Raw genomic sequence first — 21,908 nt, forward strand, 5'->3', positions numbered from 1 at the left:
GCCAACCTTTTGTGTCCTGTTTGTCCCCCTGACCGGCAGGCCCCAATTGGCCTGCCATACGCCTGCCACGTTGGTGGCACGGCAGGGAGGGATAGAGGAGCGGGGAGGCAGGGAACTGTGTGGTGGCGCGGCACCTACGAAGTTGGTGTCCGGTACCTGTTCCTTCTGCACCTGGCCTGGTGACTGTCACCTCCTCTCCCAACCTTGATGGAGCCCTTCAGGCCCCAATTGGCCCAGCCCCAATTGACTTGGCCCTGATCAGCCCTGATTGCCAGCCAGGCCTAGGGGACCCCCCCCCCCACCTGTGCATGAATTTTGTGCACTGGGCCTCTAGTCCTATACAGTGGGGCCTTGACTTATGAGTGTCCCGACTAACGAATTTTTCAAGATACGAGCTGTCTCTCGGCCGATTTTTTACTTTGAGTTGCGAGCTAAAATTTGGGTTACGAGCCAGCTTCAGATACCCCACCGCTAGTTGGCGCAGCTAACGTCACAGTGAACGCCACAACATCAGCCCAGCATTCAATTCATTGTAATGGTGAAAATTGATTTGACATACGAGTAATTTGAGTTACGAGCTCTGTCACGGAACGAATTAAACTCGTAAGTCAAGGCCCCACTGTATAATAAAAGGCTAATATGCAAATCAACTGAATGGCAGAACGACTGGTTGCTATGACGTGCACTGACCACCAGGGGCAGATGCTCAATGCAGGAGGGGCGCATCGCTCAGCCAGAAGCCAGGCTCTTGGCTGCAGTGTTGGCAGGGAGCGGACCTAAGCTGGCAGTCGTACACCAGGCCTCTAGTACTTTAATAAAGGTGTTACATTTCTGGTATCCGTATGGGGTGAACCTGGGCAGAGCTCTTTACAGTAAGCTAAGCTCATCTATTCCTTTCCTCTCATTTTTGTAGAAATCATGACTACCCCAGGAAAAGAGAACTTTCGCCTGAAAAGTTATAAAAATAAGTCCCTGAATCCTGATGAGATGCGCAGGAGGAGGGAAGAAGAAGGACTGCAGCTTCGTAAACAGAAAAGAGAAGAGCAGGTAAGTCATTTACTGTATTATTTATTCCTTTTAAAGAACATTTTAAGACTGAACCCACTTTCCTTTAATTTTAACAATGTTTTTATATATCTATATGTATGTGTGTATATATATGTATGTGTGTGTATGTGTGTGTGTGTATGTGTGTGTGTGTGTGTGTGTGTGTGTGTGTATATATATATATATATATATATATATTCCACAGACACACTATAAAATCAACACGTTTTGGGGTTGAGGGAAGAAGTGAAATACAAGAATGAAGAAATCTCTCCTGTTCCCATTTCCCCACTATAACCACTGTTTAATACTTTGACCTATTTGTTTATAGTGTATTTTATTTTTCTAAAGTTGCAACTTAAGATTTTATGTGCATTTGTTAATGAATTCTCAAGTGGCCAAGAAAACATTGCTTTTCATTTTAAACTTTATTTGAAACTTTTTAAATATGTTCAGAAGTAAAGGACAAATAACTTCATAAACCCATTCTCTGGGTTCAGTAATTGTCAACAATTTGCCTTATTTTGTGTCTTATCTGCCTCTACATTTTTTTATTATGTAATATTTTAAAGCAAAACCTCAGGGAATATGTTTTTTCACCCCTGGATTGATTCTGTATTATTCAGGAACATGTGTAGGTAATTATTAATTTATTTTTAAATTTTGAGTTAATTTTACTTTTGAAAATATAGGGTATCCCCAAAACACGTATACACACTTTAATAGCTGATAGCTCAATTGATGTTTCTTTTCAGCCAGATTAAGCTTGGAACAAAGGAAATTCATTCTAAAATGCTACTGGAAGTTTGAAGATGCAGTTGAAGTACAAGTACTGCCCTTATAATTATATATACGTTAACAGCTGATAACTCACTTAATTTTCACCTCTTTTCAGGTTTAACTGATTCGAAATAATGGGTGAAGCCAGACTAAACTTTGAACAAAGAAAATTTATCCACTAGACTTTTTTTTTTTTTTTAATATATTTTATTGATTTTCCACAGAGAGGAAGGGAGAGAGACAGAGAGCCAGAAACATCGATGAGAGAGAAACATCGATCAGCTGCCTCCTGCACATCCCCCACTGGGGAAGTGCCCGCAACCCAGGTACATGCCCTTGACTGGAATCGAACCCGGGACCTCTCAGTCCACAGGCCGATGCTCCATCCACTGAGCCAAACCGGCCTCGGCCACTAGACTTTTTTTTACAGGGATACATAAAAGATAAAGTTTACATTACAAAACCAGCAGCAGTTGATGAGTTGAGGACATACAAATACCAAAGGAAATGATTCTTGATGTTTGCGATTCCATTGCTTCACGCTATCAGCAGTGCCTGGATCAGAACGGTCATCAATTTTAAAACAGGCACTGACAAATGACTCATTTCTGTAGATTCTTTTAAATTTTGAAAATGAATTGTATGTTAATAAATACTGACTTTGTAATCATTCAAAGTATGCATATTTTGGGGGGGATATCCTACATTTCCCAAAAGGGGTAAAGAGAATAAGTTAGGGTCAGCCAAATCCTCTGTTCTTGTTGACTACTTGAAGTATTTCTTCCACTCTTAACTGTTCAATGTGGTTTATACTGTTACATTTCTAGGTGATATGTGTATGTTACTATATATGTTTATTTATCAATTTAAAATATTTATTGATCTGTTGTATGAGGTGAAGATTTAAGCTCTTATACCACTCTTTCCTTTATATCAATTCTCCTAGTATAATTATATCACAATATCTAAGTATTTCTGTCCTTTTGCTCCAGTCAGTATTGTTTATCCTGTAGGCTTGCTGTATAGCTGTAGTATTACTAGTATGACTTCCCTTTGTTGAGAATTTCTCATCTCTCTTCTTGTGATGTAAATGGTATTGTTTTTAAATTCCTCTTGCCCTGGCTAGGTGGCTCAGTTGGTTGGAGTATCATCCCAGAGTACACAAAAAAGGTTGCAGATTCAGTTCTTGGTCAGTCCACATACTTAGGCTTCAATTCCCAGTCTGGGTGTGTATCAGAGGCAACCGATCAATGTTTCTTTCACAGCCGTGTTTCTCTCTCTCTTCCGCTCTCAAATCAGTAAACATATCCTCAGGTGAGGATATAAAAAAAAACTCCACTTGTTATCAGCAATTGTATGCTTCATGACCTATAGTAATTAAAGATCACTAACAACATCCTGCCATATCATATTAAAGACACTGCCTGTGGATATAAATTTTGCAGTTCCAGTAGATGTACTTTTAGTGATTAAGTGATTTTGCAGTCATGTAAATGTTTTTAAATGATTATAAAATTAAATCAAAATGAGGAAAGAAATCTTTAAAAATAAGCAAAAGTAATTAAATATCCCTTTAGGTCATGCTTGTTGCTAAATCATACAGAGAAAAATTATTTTAATACATTTAAAATATGGCAGTGTGATTAATTGTCTATATTGGGATATAAAAGATAAAAAAGAAGTATAAACAAATCTTCAATGCTTTTAGTAATTATAGTATTCATAGTTGACAGTCATAGGATTGATAGTTATGGCTACAGCAAATAAGTATTTGTTAACTTAGGAACCTGGATTTTTTTTAGATTAAGAGAATATGGATATAGAAAATCAAAGCAGTTACATAAATTTGAATTGGTAGTATCAGTAGGTATTTATGATATATTTTTTAAACACACATCTCTAGAAATAGTGAAATACCTTGAGGTAGTGAGCACCCTCAGCATCCTAAGATTGTGGTCATTAGAATTTTCTCTCATAGGAGCAAAGCTCCTTAGAAAAATAGCTGATTCTTGATTATAGGTAGGAAATGTTCAAGGTGAACCTTTAACATTTTTTTCATAACATAAAGCAAAGAAGTAATCTAAGACCACTGAAATAGTGTTGTGTTGAAAAGACTCAGGAGGTGGCTTGAACAGGCTTCCATTAGCCAAAAATAGGATATTTTGAGTATCAGGAAGAGTACTATGAGGATTTCTGTTTCTCGCCAAAGTGGAGTAGCAGAGCCCAGATTTATTCTCCTCCCTGAAGAAAAAAAAAAAAAAACAAGAACCCTATATAATAAAGGGGTAATATGCAAATTGACCCTAACACGGAATGACCGGGAATGACTGGTTGCTATGATGCACACTAACCACCAGGGGGCAGATGCTCAATGCAGGAGTTGCCCCCTGGTGGTCATTGCACTCCCACAGGGGGAGCTCCACTTAGCCATAAGCTGGGCTGACGGCTGTGAGCACAGCAGCGGTGGTGAGAGCCTCTCCCGCTGCCTCAGCAGTGTTAAGGATGTCCAACTGTGGCTTAGGCCTGCTCCCCAACAGGAGAGCAGTTGGATATCCCCTGAGGGCTCCTGGGCTGCCAGAGGGATGTCTGACTGCCAGCTTGGGCCCAATCCCCCCGGGAAGCGGGCCTAAGCCAGCAGGTGGACATCCCCTGAGGGCTCCTGGACTGTGAGAGGGCGCAGGGCGGGCTGAGGGACCCCCCCCTCTCCCCCGAGTGCATGAATTTTCATGCACTGGGCCTCTAGTAAATAGATAAAATACATTAAGCAGTAGTTAAAGATTCCAGACATCAAGCAATGAAGGAAGTGATCTCAAGAGATGGGAAACAAATGCAGTGAGCCCTGTGATAGCCTCAGCTTACTACCAGAGTTTTCAAGTTGCATCACAGGGGGAAACTGGTATGAGGTAAGCTTCCGAGTTGAGAAGACAGACCTGAGTCTAGGGCAGGGGTGGGCAAACTTTTTGACTCGAGGGCCACAATGGGTTCTTAAACTGGACCAGAGGGCCGGAACAAAATCATGGATGGAGAGTTTGTGTGAACTAATATAAATTCAAAGTAAACATCATTACATAAAAGGGTACGGTCTTTTTTTTTTTTTTTTTTTTTAGTTTTATTCATTTCAAGCGGGCCGGATCCGGCCCGTGGGCCGTAGTTTGCCCATGGCTGGTCTAGGGAGACCAAGGCTAATAAAATTTCATAGGATGGAATACCAGAAAAGAGAGACCTGTACAGATAGAGAGAAGCCTGGAACTCTTCAAAAGGTTTCCTTGAATGTTCAGCAGAGTCTGGTCAGTACATGTGTTTGAGGAAACTACCCAACACTAGAGAAAATATCATCCAAAATTGGAGGGAATAGTGTCTGGCACTTAATTAACACAGGGCTCAGAATAGTGCTTATTCTCCTAGCCAGACTGGAAAAACTCAGAATTCATGGGGCATTATGTAGGGATTCAGGAGAGTCTTGCCTCAGTAGTAGAGATTAATTAGCCATATACTTAGCAGTTCTGTTCCAGACCTACGTAACACATCATAAAAGCAAGATCCTAGAGGATCAAACTATTTCCATATAATTTAGCTGCATATCAGAACAATGGCTAAGGATTATAGGAATACAAAGATATCCAGTATTCAACAAAATCAAATTGACTATGTCTGGCATACAAAGATTACCAGGTATACAAAGAAGCCGGAGAGCATGAGCATTAATGAAAAGAACAATCCATTGAAACTGACCCAGAACTGATCCAGATTTAGGATTAGCAGATAATGACATTAAAGCATTATTGTAATTATATTGCGTATATTCAAAAATTCAATAGAGACATGGAAGGTATACAGAAAACTCAAATGAGATGACAATTACTAGTACAATGTCTGAAATGAAAAATACACAGGATCAATGTCAAATGAGAAGTTACAGGAGAAAATATTAGTTAACTTCAACGGATATGAATAGAAACTATACAAAATTAAGAAGAGGTAAAAGAACACACACGTGTACACACGCATGGAAGAGAAGACATCAATAAGCTATAAGACAACTTTTTAAGGAACTTGTGGACAATTGGAGGTACCTGAAGGAGAGGAGAGAGGGTGGAAGAGGAAAAAAACTATTGAAAGAAATAGCTAAAAACTCCATAATTATTGAAAACTATAAATCCACTGATCAAGAAACTCACTGAATCCTAGTCACGAAAACATAATGAAAAGTACACCATGATACATTATAACTAAGCTACTCAAAACCAGTTGTGAAAAGTTCTAAAAAAACACCCAGAGAGGTGACGGGCTTCCGGTCCAGGTCGGGGCAAAATGGCACTGGCTGCAGTGTTGCCGGCTCTGACTCGGGTGAGGAGCTTGGAGGTTCTGGGGCCCCAGTCGGGTCACCGTGGGCGCTGAGCCTCATCCTCCTCTGCAGTCTTCAGCCTGCGAGCGGTGTCCAGCTGCTGACGGCCCGGGGCAAGGGCAGGCCAAGGAGAGGTCGACGACCTCAGGGCACCCCAGTCTCTGTTGTCTTTCCTGATACCTGGCATGATTGCACGCCGCATCATATGGCCTCTCTTCCTTTTCCTTATGCTTGCTCTGTCAAGGCAGCACCTCGTGTCTCCTTTTCTACAGAGGTGACAGCCCGTCAGATTCCCAGAAGGATATGATTGAAATCCCTCTGCCTCCGTGGCAGGAGTGAACTGATGAGCCCATAGAGACCAAAAGAGCCCGCCTGCTGTATGAGAGCCGGAAGGGGGGGATGCTGGAGAACTGCATCCTGCTCAGCCTCTTTGATAAATAATATCTGCATCAAATGACAGAGAAACAGCTGAACCTGTACGATCGCCTGATTAACAAACCCAGTAATGACTGGGATATTTACCACTGGGCTACAGAAGCAAAACCGGCGCCAGAAATATTTGAAAACGAAATCCTGGCGCTGTTGAGAGACTTCGCTAAAAACAAAAAACAAGGAGTAGCAGCTGCGCCCCCTCACCTCGAGTACCTCTTCGAAAAGCCCTGGTGAGGGGTGAGCTCGCCCACGGGCCTCACTGCTGCTGCCGGGCTGGCGCCCCTGCCCCTTTCCCTTCCCCTCAGCTCACCGCACCTGCCCTGCCCGGGGAGGACCACCTCTCCAGGACATGAAATGTTCAGGTCTCACGCTAGCACTGCTTGTTCAGTACTAGGCCTCACGCGCGGTTTAGAAGCGTGACACACTTGGAATTGCCTTTAAAACGGCGACTCGCCGAAACCGGTTTGGCTCAGTGGATAGAGCGTCGGCCTGCGGACTGAAAGGTCCCAGGTTCGATTCCGGTCAAGGGCATGTACCTGGGTTGCGGGCACATCCCCAGTAGGAGATGTGCAGGAGGCAGCTGATCGATGTTTCTCTCTCATTGATGTTTCTAACTATCTCTCTCCTTTCCTCTCTGTAAAAAATCAATAAAATATATTAAAAATAAATAAATAAATAAATAAATAAAACGGCGACTCGCCTGCAACCACCAATGCTGAGTTTACTTTCACTGGTGTTTCTGAAGTCAGGTGTTTAAAAAGAAGCAGATTTTGTGTTATTACATAAATGTGTATCCATTTTACCTACAGAAAACAGTGAATAAAGAAAAATAATATTAATAGTTTTGTGATTACTCCTACTTAAAAATTACATATGCCCAATAACTGGTTTGAAAATTAGCTAATTAATTAAATATTATTTTTAAAAGAAGAAAAAAAAAAGCCCTAGCTGGTTTGGCTCAGTGGATAGCGTGTCGGCCTGTGGACCAAAGGGTCCCGGGTTCAATTCTGGTCAAGGGCTCATGCCCAGGGGCCGACTCAGTCCCAAGTAGGGGGCGTGTACGAGGCACCTGATTGATAATTCTCATTATTGATGTTTCAATCTCTCTCTCCCCCTTTCCCTTCCTCTCTGAAATCAATAAAAATATTTTTTTTTTAAAAAAACAGCCAAAACCGGTTTGGCTCAGTGGAAAGAGCGTCGGCCTGCGGACTGAAGGGTCCCAGGTTCGATTCCGGTCAAGGGCATGTGCCTGGGTTGCGGGCACATCCCCAGTAGGAGATGTGCAGGAGGCGGCTGATCGATGTTTCTCTCTCATCGATGTTTCTAACTCTCTATCTCTCTCCCTTCCTCTCTGTAAAAAATCAATAAAATATATTTAAAAAAAAACACACAACAACAACAACAACAACAAAAAAACACCCAGAGAAAACAGACATGTTACATACAGAGGAACAAAGATAAAGGTGATGTCAAATTTCTCAATGGCAACATCTGGTACAAGCCAGAAGACACTGGAAAAACATCTCTACAGTACTCAAAGAAAGAAACTTTATTTTGAATTTTGTACCTGGCAAAAATATTTTTCAAAACAGTGGTGAAGTAAAGATGTGCTCAGGCATACAAGAACTGAAAGAATTCATCACCACCAGACCTGCACTACAAGCAATGTTAAAGGATGTCCTTTAGACAGAAGTAAAATAATACCCTGGATTACTTGGATACAAATCCCATTAGCAAATAATTTCATTTATATATTTCAGAGTATCTCTAAAAGATAAAGACTTTTAAACTTAAACCAGAGTAGTATTATCATATCTTAAAAAGTTAGGTTACTTAATATCAAAACATCTACTCAATATCCATGAGTTTTTCACTTCAGATTTTAGCAACCTTTGATGGTCATTGCCTAGATCCATTACTTGATAATTAAATGACCATTCTATCATTTCTTCTGCTTTTATTAGCTGGTAGATCACTCTAAAGAAGAGCTTTTCCTCAAATTTTTTTTGTTTTTTTTTGTTTTTTTGTTTGTTTTCCTTAATTATTATTAATCATATAGGAAAGAGAAACACTTGATTCTCTCCTTTGTTTTCAAAATGGAAATTTGGTTCCTTAGCATCTTCCAAGGGACCAGTAGAATGAGTGTTTTTAATGTTATTAGGAACTTAAAGTGTTTAACATAATATTTCAATTTATTACAGCTATAACTCTATGCTGTCTTTAAAAAAAAACTTTTTGTCTATATAGTTGACATATAATAAAGTGTATAGTTTGATGTTTTGATATATTCTGTGAAACCACTACTGTAATTAAGATAGTAAACCTATTGCCTGGCTGGTGTGGCTCAGTATTTGAGTACCAACCCATGAACCAAGAGATTGCTGGTTCTTTTCCAGGTCAGGGAACATGTCCAGGTTGTGGGCTCAATCACCAGTAGGGGGTGTGCAGGAGGCAGCCAATCAATGTTTTTATCTCTCTATCCCTCTCCCTTCCTTTCTCTAAAAATTAATAAAAACATATTTAAAAAGAAAACTTTCTGCTACACCTTTGTAGTACCCTTTCCTGTCTCCAAGCAATTTATAATCTGTGTCTGTCACCACTGATTAGTTTACATAAATGGAATCATAAAATATGTATTTATATTTTTGTCTGCCTTCTTTTAGTTAGCTTAATTTTGAGGTTTACTTATGCTGTGTATGTATCAGTAGTTCATTTTGTTATATTGTTTAGTATTCTGTTGCATGGATAAACCACAGTTGGTTTATCCATTCACTTGTTGATGGTAATTTGGAGCGTTTCTGGGTTTTGGTGATTGCAAATAAAGCTGCTGTGAACATTTATAGCTAGCTCTTATAGATACATATTTTCCTTTTTCTGGGATAAATATCTAGGTCTAGGAGCAAAATGGCTGGATTGTTTAGTCATTGCATAGTTAAGAAGCTGTCAACTGATGGCCACAATGGGTTGTACTATTTGACCTACCTGTCAGTAACGTATGGAGTTTCATTTCCTTGTCAACGTTTGGTATGGTCAGTCATTTTAATTTTAACTATTCTAAGGTATGTGTAATAGTATCTCATTATGATTTTAATTTGCATTTTTCTAATGACTAAAGTTGACTATCTTTCACGGGCTTATATGCCATCTATATATCTATTTTAATGAAGTCTGTTTAAATATATTCCTTGTCCCACAGGAATATTTTTATGTTTTGTACATATTTTCTCAGCCTTTTTCTCCTTTATTTTGGATTGCTTCTATTGCAATGTCCATAAATCCACTAATCTTTTTTCTATGGTATCTAATCTGTAAATCTACCCAGCATACTTTTCCTCTGAAAAATTTTTCATCTCTAGGTATTTGATTTGCCTTTTGTGTGTGTGTTTTCCAATCTCTCCTTCTTATGTTTATATTTTACTCTACTTTTTGAATATTGTGGATATATTCATAAAAACTATTTTAATGTCTTGGTCCAGTTTTCCATCTTTATCATTTTTAGGTGATTTTGATTGATTTGATTGATTTTTCTCTTCCCCATTGGTAGTCTTCTACTTCTTTTGCATGGTTGGTAGTTATTAATTGAATGCCAAGCATGGTGACTTTGATCTCATTTGGTGTTGGAGTTTTTAATATACTTTTTAATAAGTATAATTTTGTTCCCCATAATGTATATAATTGTGACATTGTCATTAGATGTAGTTAATCAACTTGGAAGCAGTTTGCAAAAAAGTTTCATCAGGCTGGACCAGAACAGCCTTTAATTTAGGGCTAATTTAGCATCACAACTAAATCAATACTGTTCTGAGTCTTCTACTCAATGCCCCATATATTAGGATTTTTTTTCTATTCCAGCCGGTCAAAGCATAAACTATCTCTTGATCTCTGTGACCTCTGAAATTGTTCTGCATGCTCCTTGAAAGTGGTTCATTTTCCAACTTTGGATCTTTTCCTCACACACCTGCAGTGATCAATATCAAGCTAAAGAGTCAATGAATACTTTCTGCAGGTTTTTGGAGTTCTGTGTTGATCTCTCAGGAAATGGCCAAGCATACCCCAGCTCCATTTTCCAACCTTACCTTTTTTATAGGTCATGCAGTGTGAGACCTCTCAGTAAGTTTTACTCATCAAGTGATAGTTACTTGCAGTATATTATAAGACTGGAGAGTTCTGAAATAGTTCATCAGGAAAGGTTGAAGGTGGCACAGACTTTCGAATTTTTAAAATAATTTTCAAAATCTCCATCCTTATTACCTTTTAAGTGGGGTGACTAGTGTTTGGCTGTTGAACTCCCTTGTGTTAACATTACTTTAGTAACATCTTTTATTTTTCAGTTATTCAAGCGAAGAAATGTTGCTACAGCAGAAGAAGAAACAGAAGAGGAAGTTATGTCAGATGGAGGCTTCCATGAAGCTCAGATTAATAATATGGAAATGGCACCAGTAAGTAAGATAATAAAAGAAACTCTTTTTAGTGTTTCTCTGATGAAAATATGAGGTTTAAGATATTTTTGTTTTTTAAAAAAAGGTTACATGTCTATAAAAAGTACTTGAAATTTGATTTTTAAAAAGAAGCCATATACTTAATCTCATGATTTACTAAATATTTAGTATATTTTAACTAACATGCAGATAAACAGGATTAGCTAAATTATGAAGATTAATCCAGCTATTAAAATGTACAAAGATAATTATAATAAAATTATTCCTTAAAAGTTGAATATAAAGGATATGTTAATGGAAATCCCAATTTGTTATTCATTTCAGTTACAAAATTGGATATGTTTATATGATTTTAAAAATTGGTTCCATATCACAACTATTGGAATTTTTTTAAATTGTTTTATTGCTTAAAGTATTACAAAGGGTATTACATATGTCTCCTTTTTTTCCCGCCCTTGACAATCCCCTGGCCTCCCCTACCCCCCAGTGTCTTATGTCCATTGGTTATGTTTATATGCATTCATACAAGTCCTTCGGTTGATCTCTTACACCCCCCCCCCACCCTCCAACCCTCCCCAGCCTTCCAGCTGTAGTTTGACAGTCTGTTCGAGGCTGCTCTGCCTCTGTATCTATTTTTGTTCATAAGTTTATAATGGTCTTTATTATCCATAAATGAGTGAGTGGAATTTTTATTATAACCTATTTTATAACTGTCTTGAGGTTACCAAAACAGATAAAAATTATGCTTTATATGGATCACACCTGTCTACATTTTCAGTTTATTATGATAAATTTAATACTGTTTTATTAGAACATATATATCTGGTTTTCAAAAAGAAGAAAAATCTCTCTTCTTTTACCTTAGTCACCCATTGTCTTAGTGATAGCCACTGTTACTAGATTATTCTTCTTTTGAGAAAATAAGTTACTCCCACCCTTTTTTTTATGGTGGCATATTATACACAGTGTTATAGATTTTTCCTTTTTTCCACTTCATATATCTCTAGTTTTTATGGACCGATTTTCTTTGGAATTAGAGCAGTTTAAAATCTTTTTGGAGTTGATATAGACATTGTAGACAACCTTCATTTTCTGGTGAATTCTTCTAGGCCCTTCAGAAAGTCAAGCTGTTATCTTTTTTTAAGTGGATGTTAAATGAATGTGAAGTATTTTGTGGACTATATTAGCGTTCTGCAGATGAAACAGAACCTGTAGGAGAGAGAGGGGGGTAATGATTTATTGATTGATTAATTGATTTTAAGGAATTGGTTCATGCTGCTGTTAGAGCTGATAAGTCCAAAATCCATACGGCAAGTCAGTAGGCTGGAAATTCAGTTAAGAGTTGTAGTTTTAAGGCTGAATTCCTTCTTTAGGACATCTTAGTTTTTGCTCAACTGATTGAATGAGGCCCACTCACATTTTGGAGAGTAATCTGCTTTCTTCAAGTGTACTGATTTAAAATGGTAAATCACATCTAAAAAATATTTTTACAGCAACATCTAGATTGATGTTTGTCCAAACAGCTGGATACCATAACCTAATTAATTGACACACAAAATTAACCCTCCTAGTTCACTCTTTGTCAGTTTGACATCTATATACAACTCCTTAAACCATACTGAGTCTCAGATAAAGACAAGAACAAAGTCAGACCTTCACATAACATGACATAACTAACCTGCATGTAACTTAAAATGCACTAACCTTTTTCCTAGAATAGGATGCAAAGTTCTTGAGTGTTATTCACGTCTCATCCTGATATCCTGTAACTTAAATACTATGGTGTAAAATTAATAATACTTAAATACTATGAATGTAAAATCAGTACATTGTTATTTGATAAGGGGTTTTGAGAGGGAAGAAAAAGATATATAGGTACAGATATATAAATTCATAATAGAATTATATATAAGTACCCTTTGTTTATTCAGGAATCGGTCTTGTAAGTTTCAAAGTACAGTTACTTTTCTGACTCTTAAAACCCTTTTTAAAAAATATTTTTATTGATTTCAGAGGAGGGAAAGGGAGAGAGAGAGAAACATCAGTGATGAGAGAGAATCATTGATCAGCTGCCTGCTACCTGCTCCCTACTGGAGGTTGAACCTGAAACCCAGGCATGTGCCCTTACTGGGAATCAAATCATGACCTCCTGGTTCATAACGTCAATGCTCAACCATTGAGCCACACCTGCCGGGCACTTTTCTGAGTCTTAAAAGCAGAATGCTTCATTCGCCCCATGGGGATTTTTAAGTGTTAGATATTGCTTACCAACCGTCTAGTGTTTTTAACTCAGTGCAGTTTTCTTCAGAGTTCATCTCGTTGACTCTAACCCTTCATGAAATGGTAAGAACTTTTACTTCATTGACAAATGATTCCGAGAAGAGAGTTAACTACTAATACTGGGGATCAGTTATAGTGGAATGTGGAAAAATTCTAATAAAGCAAGAAAATAGTTAGAAGCTGAAAAGTTTTAATAAAGCCAGAAAATAGAAAATTTAAATAAACTTAAGAGTCAGCTGTTGAATTTAGCAGTGGCTAGAATCTGTGTTTTATATTGTATGATTCTACTCATTCAATAAATATTTGTTGAGCATCTACTGTATGCCAGCTTCAGTGATAGAGTGGTAAGATAGGCAGGGTCTTTGGCTTTCCAGGAGCTTACAGTGTACTAAGGAAACCTGGGCAGTAAACAAATAACTAAGAAAAATATATATCTGATAGTGAAAAGGGATGTACCCAGGATTAATATAGAGGGATAGGATAGAGATGGAGTGGATCCTTTAGATTTGGAGGTCATGCAAAGCCTTCTTTTAGAATTTAACATTTAATCTGAGTTACAAGGAATAGCTAACTCTTTGATGAGCAATGAGAGGAAGAATAAAAAACATCTTGTCTTAGTATTTACTAAGATTACTACTTTCTCACTGTTGTGAGCTTTTTAATGATAGAGATTGGTTTCATCACATTATTAATCATCTCATTTCTACATGTAAAGATTGCCCTCCCTTTGTGTAACTTCTAGATAAATTTGATTAACTTAATAACATGGCTGCAATGTTATCTCTGTTTATCTTTGAATTAAAGTTAAAAATTTCCTTATGTTTGTTTTTTGTTTGTGATCCCAGGGTGGTGTTATTACTTCTGACATGATTGAAATGATATTTTCCAATAGCCCAGAGCAGCAACTTTCAGCAACGCAGAAGTTCAGAAAACTGCTTTCAAAAGGTGAGTTCTGAATATCCTATATAATAAAAACCCAGCAACTGAATGGCGGAACAACCAGAACAACGGCTCGACCAGTCGCTATGATGTGCACTGACCACCAGGGGGCAATCAGTGCAGGAGCTGCCCCCTGGTGGTCAATGCGCTCCCACAGCAGGCTGATCCCCGCAGGCCACGCCCCCTCCCCCCCCCCAAGTGCACGAATCCCGTGCACCGGGCCACTAGTGTTACATATAATGTTTATTTACAAAATATTACTTTTCCATAACCTATTGACTTGCTTTGGAGTTTGTCTATCAACAGAATAAAAGGATGCATACAGAAATATGTATAACTATGATCCATAGCTAACTTTTGGATTTCCTTATTTATTTGTGTGATCTTATCAGGACCAGAAAGCAGCATTATTTTTATTTCTGAGCTATCTTATAAAAGACCTTAAATTGGTAAGAACAGTAGTCAATATTTTATGTTAATTCATATTGAGAAACTCCACACTTTTTTAAGAAAAACTTCAAAAATATCACTGAAAGAGCAATGATTTTTGGTTTTAATGTTAGCAGTTTATCACTGATATTAAGTATGGATTTATTGGTGGACAGGTTAACTACCTTTTGAATAATTAGGGTAGAATGGAATATAATATTTTTTGTCATCTGGACAAGTAAAAAGAACTCTGTAACTCAGAATCATATTTGGCTCCCAGTAGTAAGTTATGGTTGTTTAGAATTATTAATGAGAAGTTGACATACTCCTTGAGGTTAACTGGAATAAAAACATATTACCATAACAAAAAAATTGTTTTTTGCAAGACAACTTATTAAATATTTGAAGGCCATTATCATTTACATCTTCCCCCTCCCCTCTAAAAATGTCTTATTTCTTTTCAGCAAGCTGAACCTAAAGGGTTTCTCACATAATATGGCTTTTTAAGGCCTTTCACCACTCTATTACTTTCCTGCATGTATTGTAGTTTGCCAGCCTCCTCTCTTAGAATGTGATAGCTGAAATACAGTACTGCTGATGTGTTAGTATTCTCAATGGTGAGAGATTGACTTCCTCAGACTATACATTATAATAATGTATTCTAAGATGTTATCAATTATTTCCATAGTCATGGCACAGTAATGTTTCATTGTATTTCAGCATTCTAAACTCCTTGTACTTTTCTTCGTGAATTATTTTAAAGTGTTGTCTGTGAAGTCATGTGGATTGTTGTTTTAATTTTTTTAAAAACTCAGTTGCTGAGTTTTGCTTTACCCCTATTGCTTATATTGCCAACTTTGGCTTAATGTTCTTTCTATATGTTGTTTTTGTAATCTAGCATACTAACTACTTAGTCTTTATTATAATATCAAATTTATTTGTTGTGTTTGAATGCTTGGTAAAAATGTCAAACCAGGCAAAAAACATGCCATTAGAGCTCTCTCCAAATTATCATTGAACCATTAGTTACCTCTTTCAGTAAAGCCATTGACTTGGCTAAGAATTTGTAGTAGTACTGTAGTCCAGCTGCCATTTTTCTTGCATTGCTACATAAATCTCATAAAAAATTTTGTCAAATCTCTTGCTGAAATTATTATGCTGATTGTTTAGGATATTACTTATTTATTCATCCAACAAGTTTCTACTGACTTCATTTATAAGCTACTCTGTTGTTAAAAATGAAAATGAGATTAATTTGGCAATCATCCTTGGTGCATTCTTGCTCTGATTTCTGTTTAACAACTTAACAGCCGCAAAATTAAGTCCTGCAAGCATGCTCAGAATGTCCTAATCCCATTTCTTTCCATTTTCAAACTGATGACCTGTGCCAGGAAGCAAGATCTCAGATGCTCCCCTGATCCAGTTTCTTAAGACAGCTTATCTATCTATCTATCTATCTATCATCTATCTATTATCTATCTATCTGTCTGTCTGTCTGTCTGTCTATCTATCTATCTATCTATCTATCTATCTATCTATCTATCTAAAAGGCTAATATGCAAAGTGTCCCCTCAGGAGTCCAACTGGGAGAATGGGAGTTCAATCGCTCACTATGAAGTGTGCTGACCACCGGGGGCGGTGTGGAATGAAGGAAGGCCCCGGCTAGCAGCCGGTGAAGGGAGGCCCCAATTGGCCCTGATTGCCAGCCAGGCCTAGGGACCCTACCCATACACGAATTTCTTGCACTGGGCCTCTAGTGTTAAATGAAAAAGACAAATAATAAACCCATACACAGAAAAAGGACTAGAAGGAAGTATACCAAAATAATAACTGGTTATCTTTGAATGGTTTTCCCTCTATTTTCTAAAATACTAGAGGTAGTAATTTTAATTTTTAAGAATTCTGCCTATCATTTTCATGTTAAGGCTTACTTTATTGTGAAATCTTTCAAGCTGCTGTAGTCTCAAAGTGACCAAAGTCAATTTTACATTGTTTTTCTTTTTGAGATTTCCAGCATGAAAGAGACGCTAAAATGGAGGGAGGGATATTATGAAGTAATTTTGACCTATAAAGTCTTTGCATTGAAATCAAAGAATTATTTTTCTTCTTTCCTTTTATTTTATGGGGAGACAGAACCTAATCCTCCTATTGATGAAGTCATCAGCACACCAGGAGTAGTGGCCAGGTTTGTGGAGTTCCTCAAACGAAAAGAGAATTGTACACTGCAGGTATGAGCCTTTACATTTCTTGCCTCATATCTTCTCTTTGCAAATTTACATTTTGTTACTTATTTTAATCTATATGAAGGGTTAGTTTTTTATAATGAAGTTTCCAACAACCACATTGCAAGTTTCTTTGATAGTTTTTTTAACATCCAGGCCCTTGGTTTTACTCTTTAGAATTTTTGTCTTTTTTTTTTTTTTTGTCATGTAAAAAATTATTTTATGATTGTGGATAATACTTATCCAATAGGAAGTTGTTTGCCATAGAGGAGCCATTATAGGATCTAAATGTGGGCTACGTAAAATTTGGTTTTGAAGGATTTTTAGATTATACTTGTTAGCTTTCTCACTAATCCCCAAATCTGGTCCTAATTAGTCCTCCCCCCTACTTCCAAAGAACTGACGAGATAGCCTTGTTAGGAATCTATCTGTTTTGTGCTGTGTTAATTTTGTCTATCAATACTGTGTTATCTAAGAATTCTAAGAAGAAGTTCTACAAATTCTGGGTTGGGTAATTTTCACAGTAAAAAGAACTACTATCAACTGACACATCCTAGGAGTTAATTTAGAAAATTTAAAATACCATTTTGTGAGTGACATCAGAGCAATGGCGGCATGAGAGAGCCCCTTGTCCTCTTCCCTTGAAATTTCAGCAAGTTGATCAACTATAATTCAACAAAGAAATCCCTGCTCAACACAGACACATGCTGGAGAGACCTGCACATTGAAACATCTAAATGTTAACAACTGGGAATAAATGGGAGACAAGAAGGGAGGAAAGTGCAGATGGCCCTTAGACAGCCTTGCACTGGGGAGCTCACGGTTCGGCTGGCCAGGAGAAGGGAGAAAGCCTGTGGTAGCAGGCTCTTCCTTCAGCTGGAGAAACAGAGAGCTTTGCGGGGTGGGGAGCCAACCCAGCAGGCCTAGCAGCAAAGGAATGAATAGTGTGCGAATCAACAGATGCTTGACAGGGTTCTGCCATGCAGGAAAGCCCAGGTCCCAGGGTTCCTGCGGCCCGCCGGAGGAGGGAAGCCTGGGTCCCAGGTGCGGGGGCCGAGGCAGAGACGGTTAGGGGCGATCAGGCTGGCAGGGGAGCAGTTAGGGGCGATCAGGCTGGCAGGGGAGCAATTAGGGGTGATCAGACAGGCAGGCAGAGGTGGTTAGGGCTGATCAGGCAGGCAGGCAGAGGAGTTAGGGGCAACCAGGTAGGTCGGCAGGTGAGCGTTTAGGAGCCAGCGGTCCCGGATTGCGAGAGGGATGTCTGATTACCTGTTGCGAGATTGGGCCTAAACTGGCAGTTGGACATCCCCCAAGGGTCCCAGATTGGAGAGGGTGCAGGCCGGGCTGAGGGACACATGCACTGGGCCTCAGTATGTGATATAAATGACAAGAGATTTCAAGATTGCAGTTCTGAAAATACTCAACAAGATGCAAGAAAATACAGACAGGCAATTCAGTGCACTCATAAAACAGATGAATGAATAAAACAAGTACTTTACCCAAGAGATTGGAACTTTAAAAAAGAACCAATCAGAAATCCTAGAAATGAAGCATGCTGTTAAGGACATTAAGAATGAACTACTGCCCCATCTGGTTTGGCTCAGTAGATAGAATGTCAGCCTGCTGACTGAAGAGTCCCAGGTTTGATTCCAGTAAAGGGCAAATAGCTTGGTTGCAGGCACAATCCCCAGCCCCAGTTGGGGCACATGCAGGAGGCAACCAGTGTCTCCCTCACATAGATGTTTTTCTATCTCTGTCTTTGCCTCTCCTTCCACTCTCTCTGAAAATTAATGAAAAAATATCTTCAAATGAGGATAAAAAATAAAAAAAGAGTGAACTACAGAGCATAGAAAACAGAGCCAACCAGATGGAGTAAAGAATTAGTGATATCGAAGATAGGAATCTAGAAATGATGAAGAGGGGAGAAGAGAGAGATCTTAGCATAAAGAAAAATGAAAGCTCTGACTGCATCAGAAAAAGCAATATTAGAATTACTGGAGGCCTGGTGCATGAAATTTGTGCACAGGTAGGGTCCCTAGGTCTGCCCGGCGATCAGGGCCAATCAGGTTCCCCGCCTCCCCACCTCCTTCCCATGCTCCCTCAGTACCCTGCTGCCGCTGCTATTCGCCCACCATGTTCCGCGCCACCCCCTGTTGGTCAGCATATGTCATAACGAGCAATTGAACTCCTGGTCGAACTCCCGCATTCCGGAGAAGGAGGAGAGGGAGCTTGGAATGGAAAGTCTGTTTAAACAAATAGTGGATGAGAACTTCCCAAACCTATGGGGAAGAACTTAGATCTCGAATCCAAGAAGCAAACAGAGCACTTAGTTACCTCAGTCCAAAGAGGCTCTCTCCAAAGCACTTGGTATTCAAGTTATCAAAAATTACTGACACATCATTAAAATGTTCATACTACCGAAGGCAATCTACAGACTCAATGCAATCCCTATTAAAATACCAATGAAATATTTCACAGAACTAGAACAAATACTCCAAATATTTATATGGAATCAAAAAAGACCCCGAATAGCTGCAGCAATTTTGAGAAAGAAAAACAAAGTTGGAGGAGTCACAATACCAGATTTCAAGTTATACTACAAAGCCTCCGTAATCAAAACAGCCTGTTACTGGCACAAGAACAGGCGTATAGATCAATGGAACAGATCAGAGAACCTAGAAATCTACCCAAGCCATTATGCTCAATTAATATTTGACAAAAGAGGCGCAAGAGCATACAATGGAGTCAAGAGAGTCTCTTCAAGAAATGGTGTTGGGGGTTAGAGATCAACCGAAGGACTTGTATGCATGCATATGAGCATAACCAATGGACATAAGACACTGGGTTGTAGGGGAGGCCAGGGGATTGTCAAGGGCGGGGGAAAAAAGGAGACATGTAATACTCTTTGTAATACTTTAAGCAATAAAACAATTAAAAAAAAAAAGAAATGGTGTTGGGAAAAATGGACAGATACATACCAAAAAAATGAAACTAGACCACCAACGTACACCATACACAAGAATAAACTCAAATGGATAAAAGACTTAAATGTAAGTCGTGAAACCATAAAAATCCTAGAAGAAACCATAGGCAGCAAAACCTCAGACATCTCTTGTAGCAATATGTTTACAGATACATCTCCTAAGGCAAAGGAAACTAAGGAGTAAATAAACAAATGGGACTACATCAAAATAAAAAGCTTCACAGAAAAAGAAATCCTCAACAAAATGAAAAGAGAGCCCACTCTGGGAAAAGATATTTGGCAATGATATATCTCATAAAAGGTTAATATCCAAAATATATAAGGAACTCCTACCTCTTAACAAAAGAAAAACAATCCAATAAAAATAATGGGCAAAGGACCTAAATAGACACTTCTCCAAAGAGGATATACAGATGGCTAAGAGACATATGAAAAAATGCTAAAAGTCACTACTCATTCAAGAGATGCAAATCAAAATGACGATAAAGTACCATCTCGCACCTCTCAGAAATGGCTACCATCAACAAATCAACAAATGACAAGTGCTGGTGAGTATGTGGAGTAAAGGGAACCCTAGTACACTGCTGGTGGGAATGCAGACTGGTGCAACCATTATGGAAAACAGTATGGAGTTTCCTCAAAAAATTAAATATGCACCTGCCATTTGACCCAGTGATCGTACTTCTAGGACTATATCTGAAGAAACCCGAAGCACCAATCAGAAAGAATGTAGGCACCCTTGTGTTCATAGCAGCACAATTTATAATAGCTAAGATCTGGAAACAGCCCAAGTGCTCATCAGTAGATGAGTGGATAAAAAATCTGTGGTGCTTTTATACCATGGAATACTATTCAGCAGTAAAAAAGAACCTCTTACCCTTTGAGACAGCATGGAGGGACCTGGGGAGTATCATGCTAAGTGAAATAAGTCAGTCAGAGAAGGACAGGTATCACATGATTGCACTCATATGTGGAATCTAAGTAACAAAATAAACTGATGAACAGAATGAACCCAGAGACATGGAAGCATGGAACAGAGTGAGAATCTCAGAGGGAAGGCGGGGATGGGTGGGAGGTAGTCAACCAAAGATCTCGAATGCATAACCCATGGACACAGACAATAGGTGTTGGAGGCCTGCGGTGGGGAAGTGGGTATGGATGTGGGCTGGAGGCGGCCAATTGGGGGGAAAAGAGGGGCATATGTAATACTTTCAACAATAAAGAATTATTTAAAAATAAATAAATAATAATAAAGAAAAAATTCTCAAAACAACCAGGGAAAAGAAGGAAGTGAACTAAATATAAAGGAAAACCCATCAGAATTTCATCAGATTTCTCAGCAGAAACTCTACAAGCCAGAAGAGAGTGGAACCAAATATTCAAACATCTGGAAGAGAGAAATTACAAGCCACGAGTAATATATCCAGCAAGATTGTCCTTTAAATATGAAGGTGGGAAACAGGAAATAAAGATGTTCCCAGATATACACAAGCTGAAGGATTTTATCACATCAATGTTTTTCTCTCAGGAAATACTCAAGGTAGTTATTCTACCTGAAACAAAGAACATGAGGTCACAGCACTGTGAGTAAGGTCACCAGAAAACTTAGAGCATAAATAGGGATTATCTGTAATAACAAAAACATAAAAGGGGAGGGAAGTAAAAGTCTGAACTGCCAAAGGAGGATGAAGATCAGTTGCACTCAAAAGAAAATACGCTACGGTATAAGTACAGGTTTATTTTTTATAAACCTAATGGTAACCACACACAAAAGTAACCAAACCAGAACACATAGCTTAAAACAAGAGGAAAGAAGTATAGAGTACCACCAAACAAAAAGAATAGATAGACACAGAAAGGAAAAGAACCAGTGGAGGCACAGAGCTAACAAAAAACAAAAGATAAAATGGCTGTAAGGAAATCTCATACATCAATAATTACCCTAAATATAAATGGTCTGAATTCACCAATAAAGTGGCAGAGAGTAGCAGACAATTAAAAACAGAACTCGA

General features: G+C 38.5%; 1 protein-coding gene across 1 annotated transcript in view; it reads left to right on the forward strand.

The window, feature by feature from the left end:
• The window catches only part of KPNA1 (karyopherin subunit alpha 1), an 82,564-nt gene that overhangs the window by 19,784 nt on the left and 40,872 nt on the right, over positions 1-21,908 (forward strand). The window contains exons 2-5 of the mRNA XM_059687673.1: positions 914-1,047; positions 10,936-11,043; positions 14,169-14,268; positions 16,825-16,919. Coding sequence (XP_059543656.1) covers positions 919-1,047; positions 10,936-11,043; positions 14,169-14,268; positions 16,825-16,919 — 432 coding nt within the window. The 5' untranslated portion in view covers positions 914-918. The remainder of the gene's footprint in view (positions 1-913; positions 1,048-10,935; positions 11,044-14,168; positions 14,269-16,824; positions 16,920-21,908) is intronic.

Source organism: Myotis daubentonii, chromosome 3 (genome assembly GCF_963259705.1).
Source record: "Myotis daubentonii chromosome 3, mMyoDau2.1, whole genome shotgun sequence".
In the NCBI taxonomy this organism is placed as follows: domain Eukaryota; kingdom Metazoa; phylum Chordata; class Mammalia; order Chiroptera; family Vespertilionidae; genus Myotis; species Myotis daubentonii.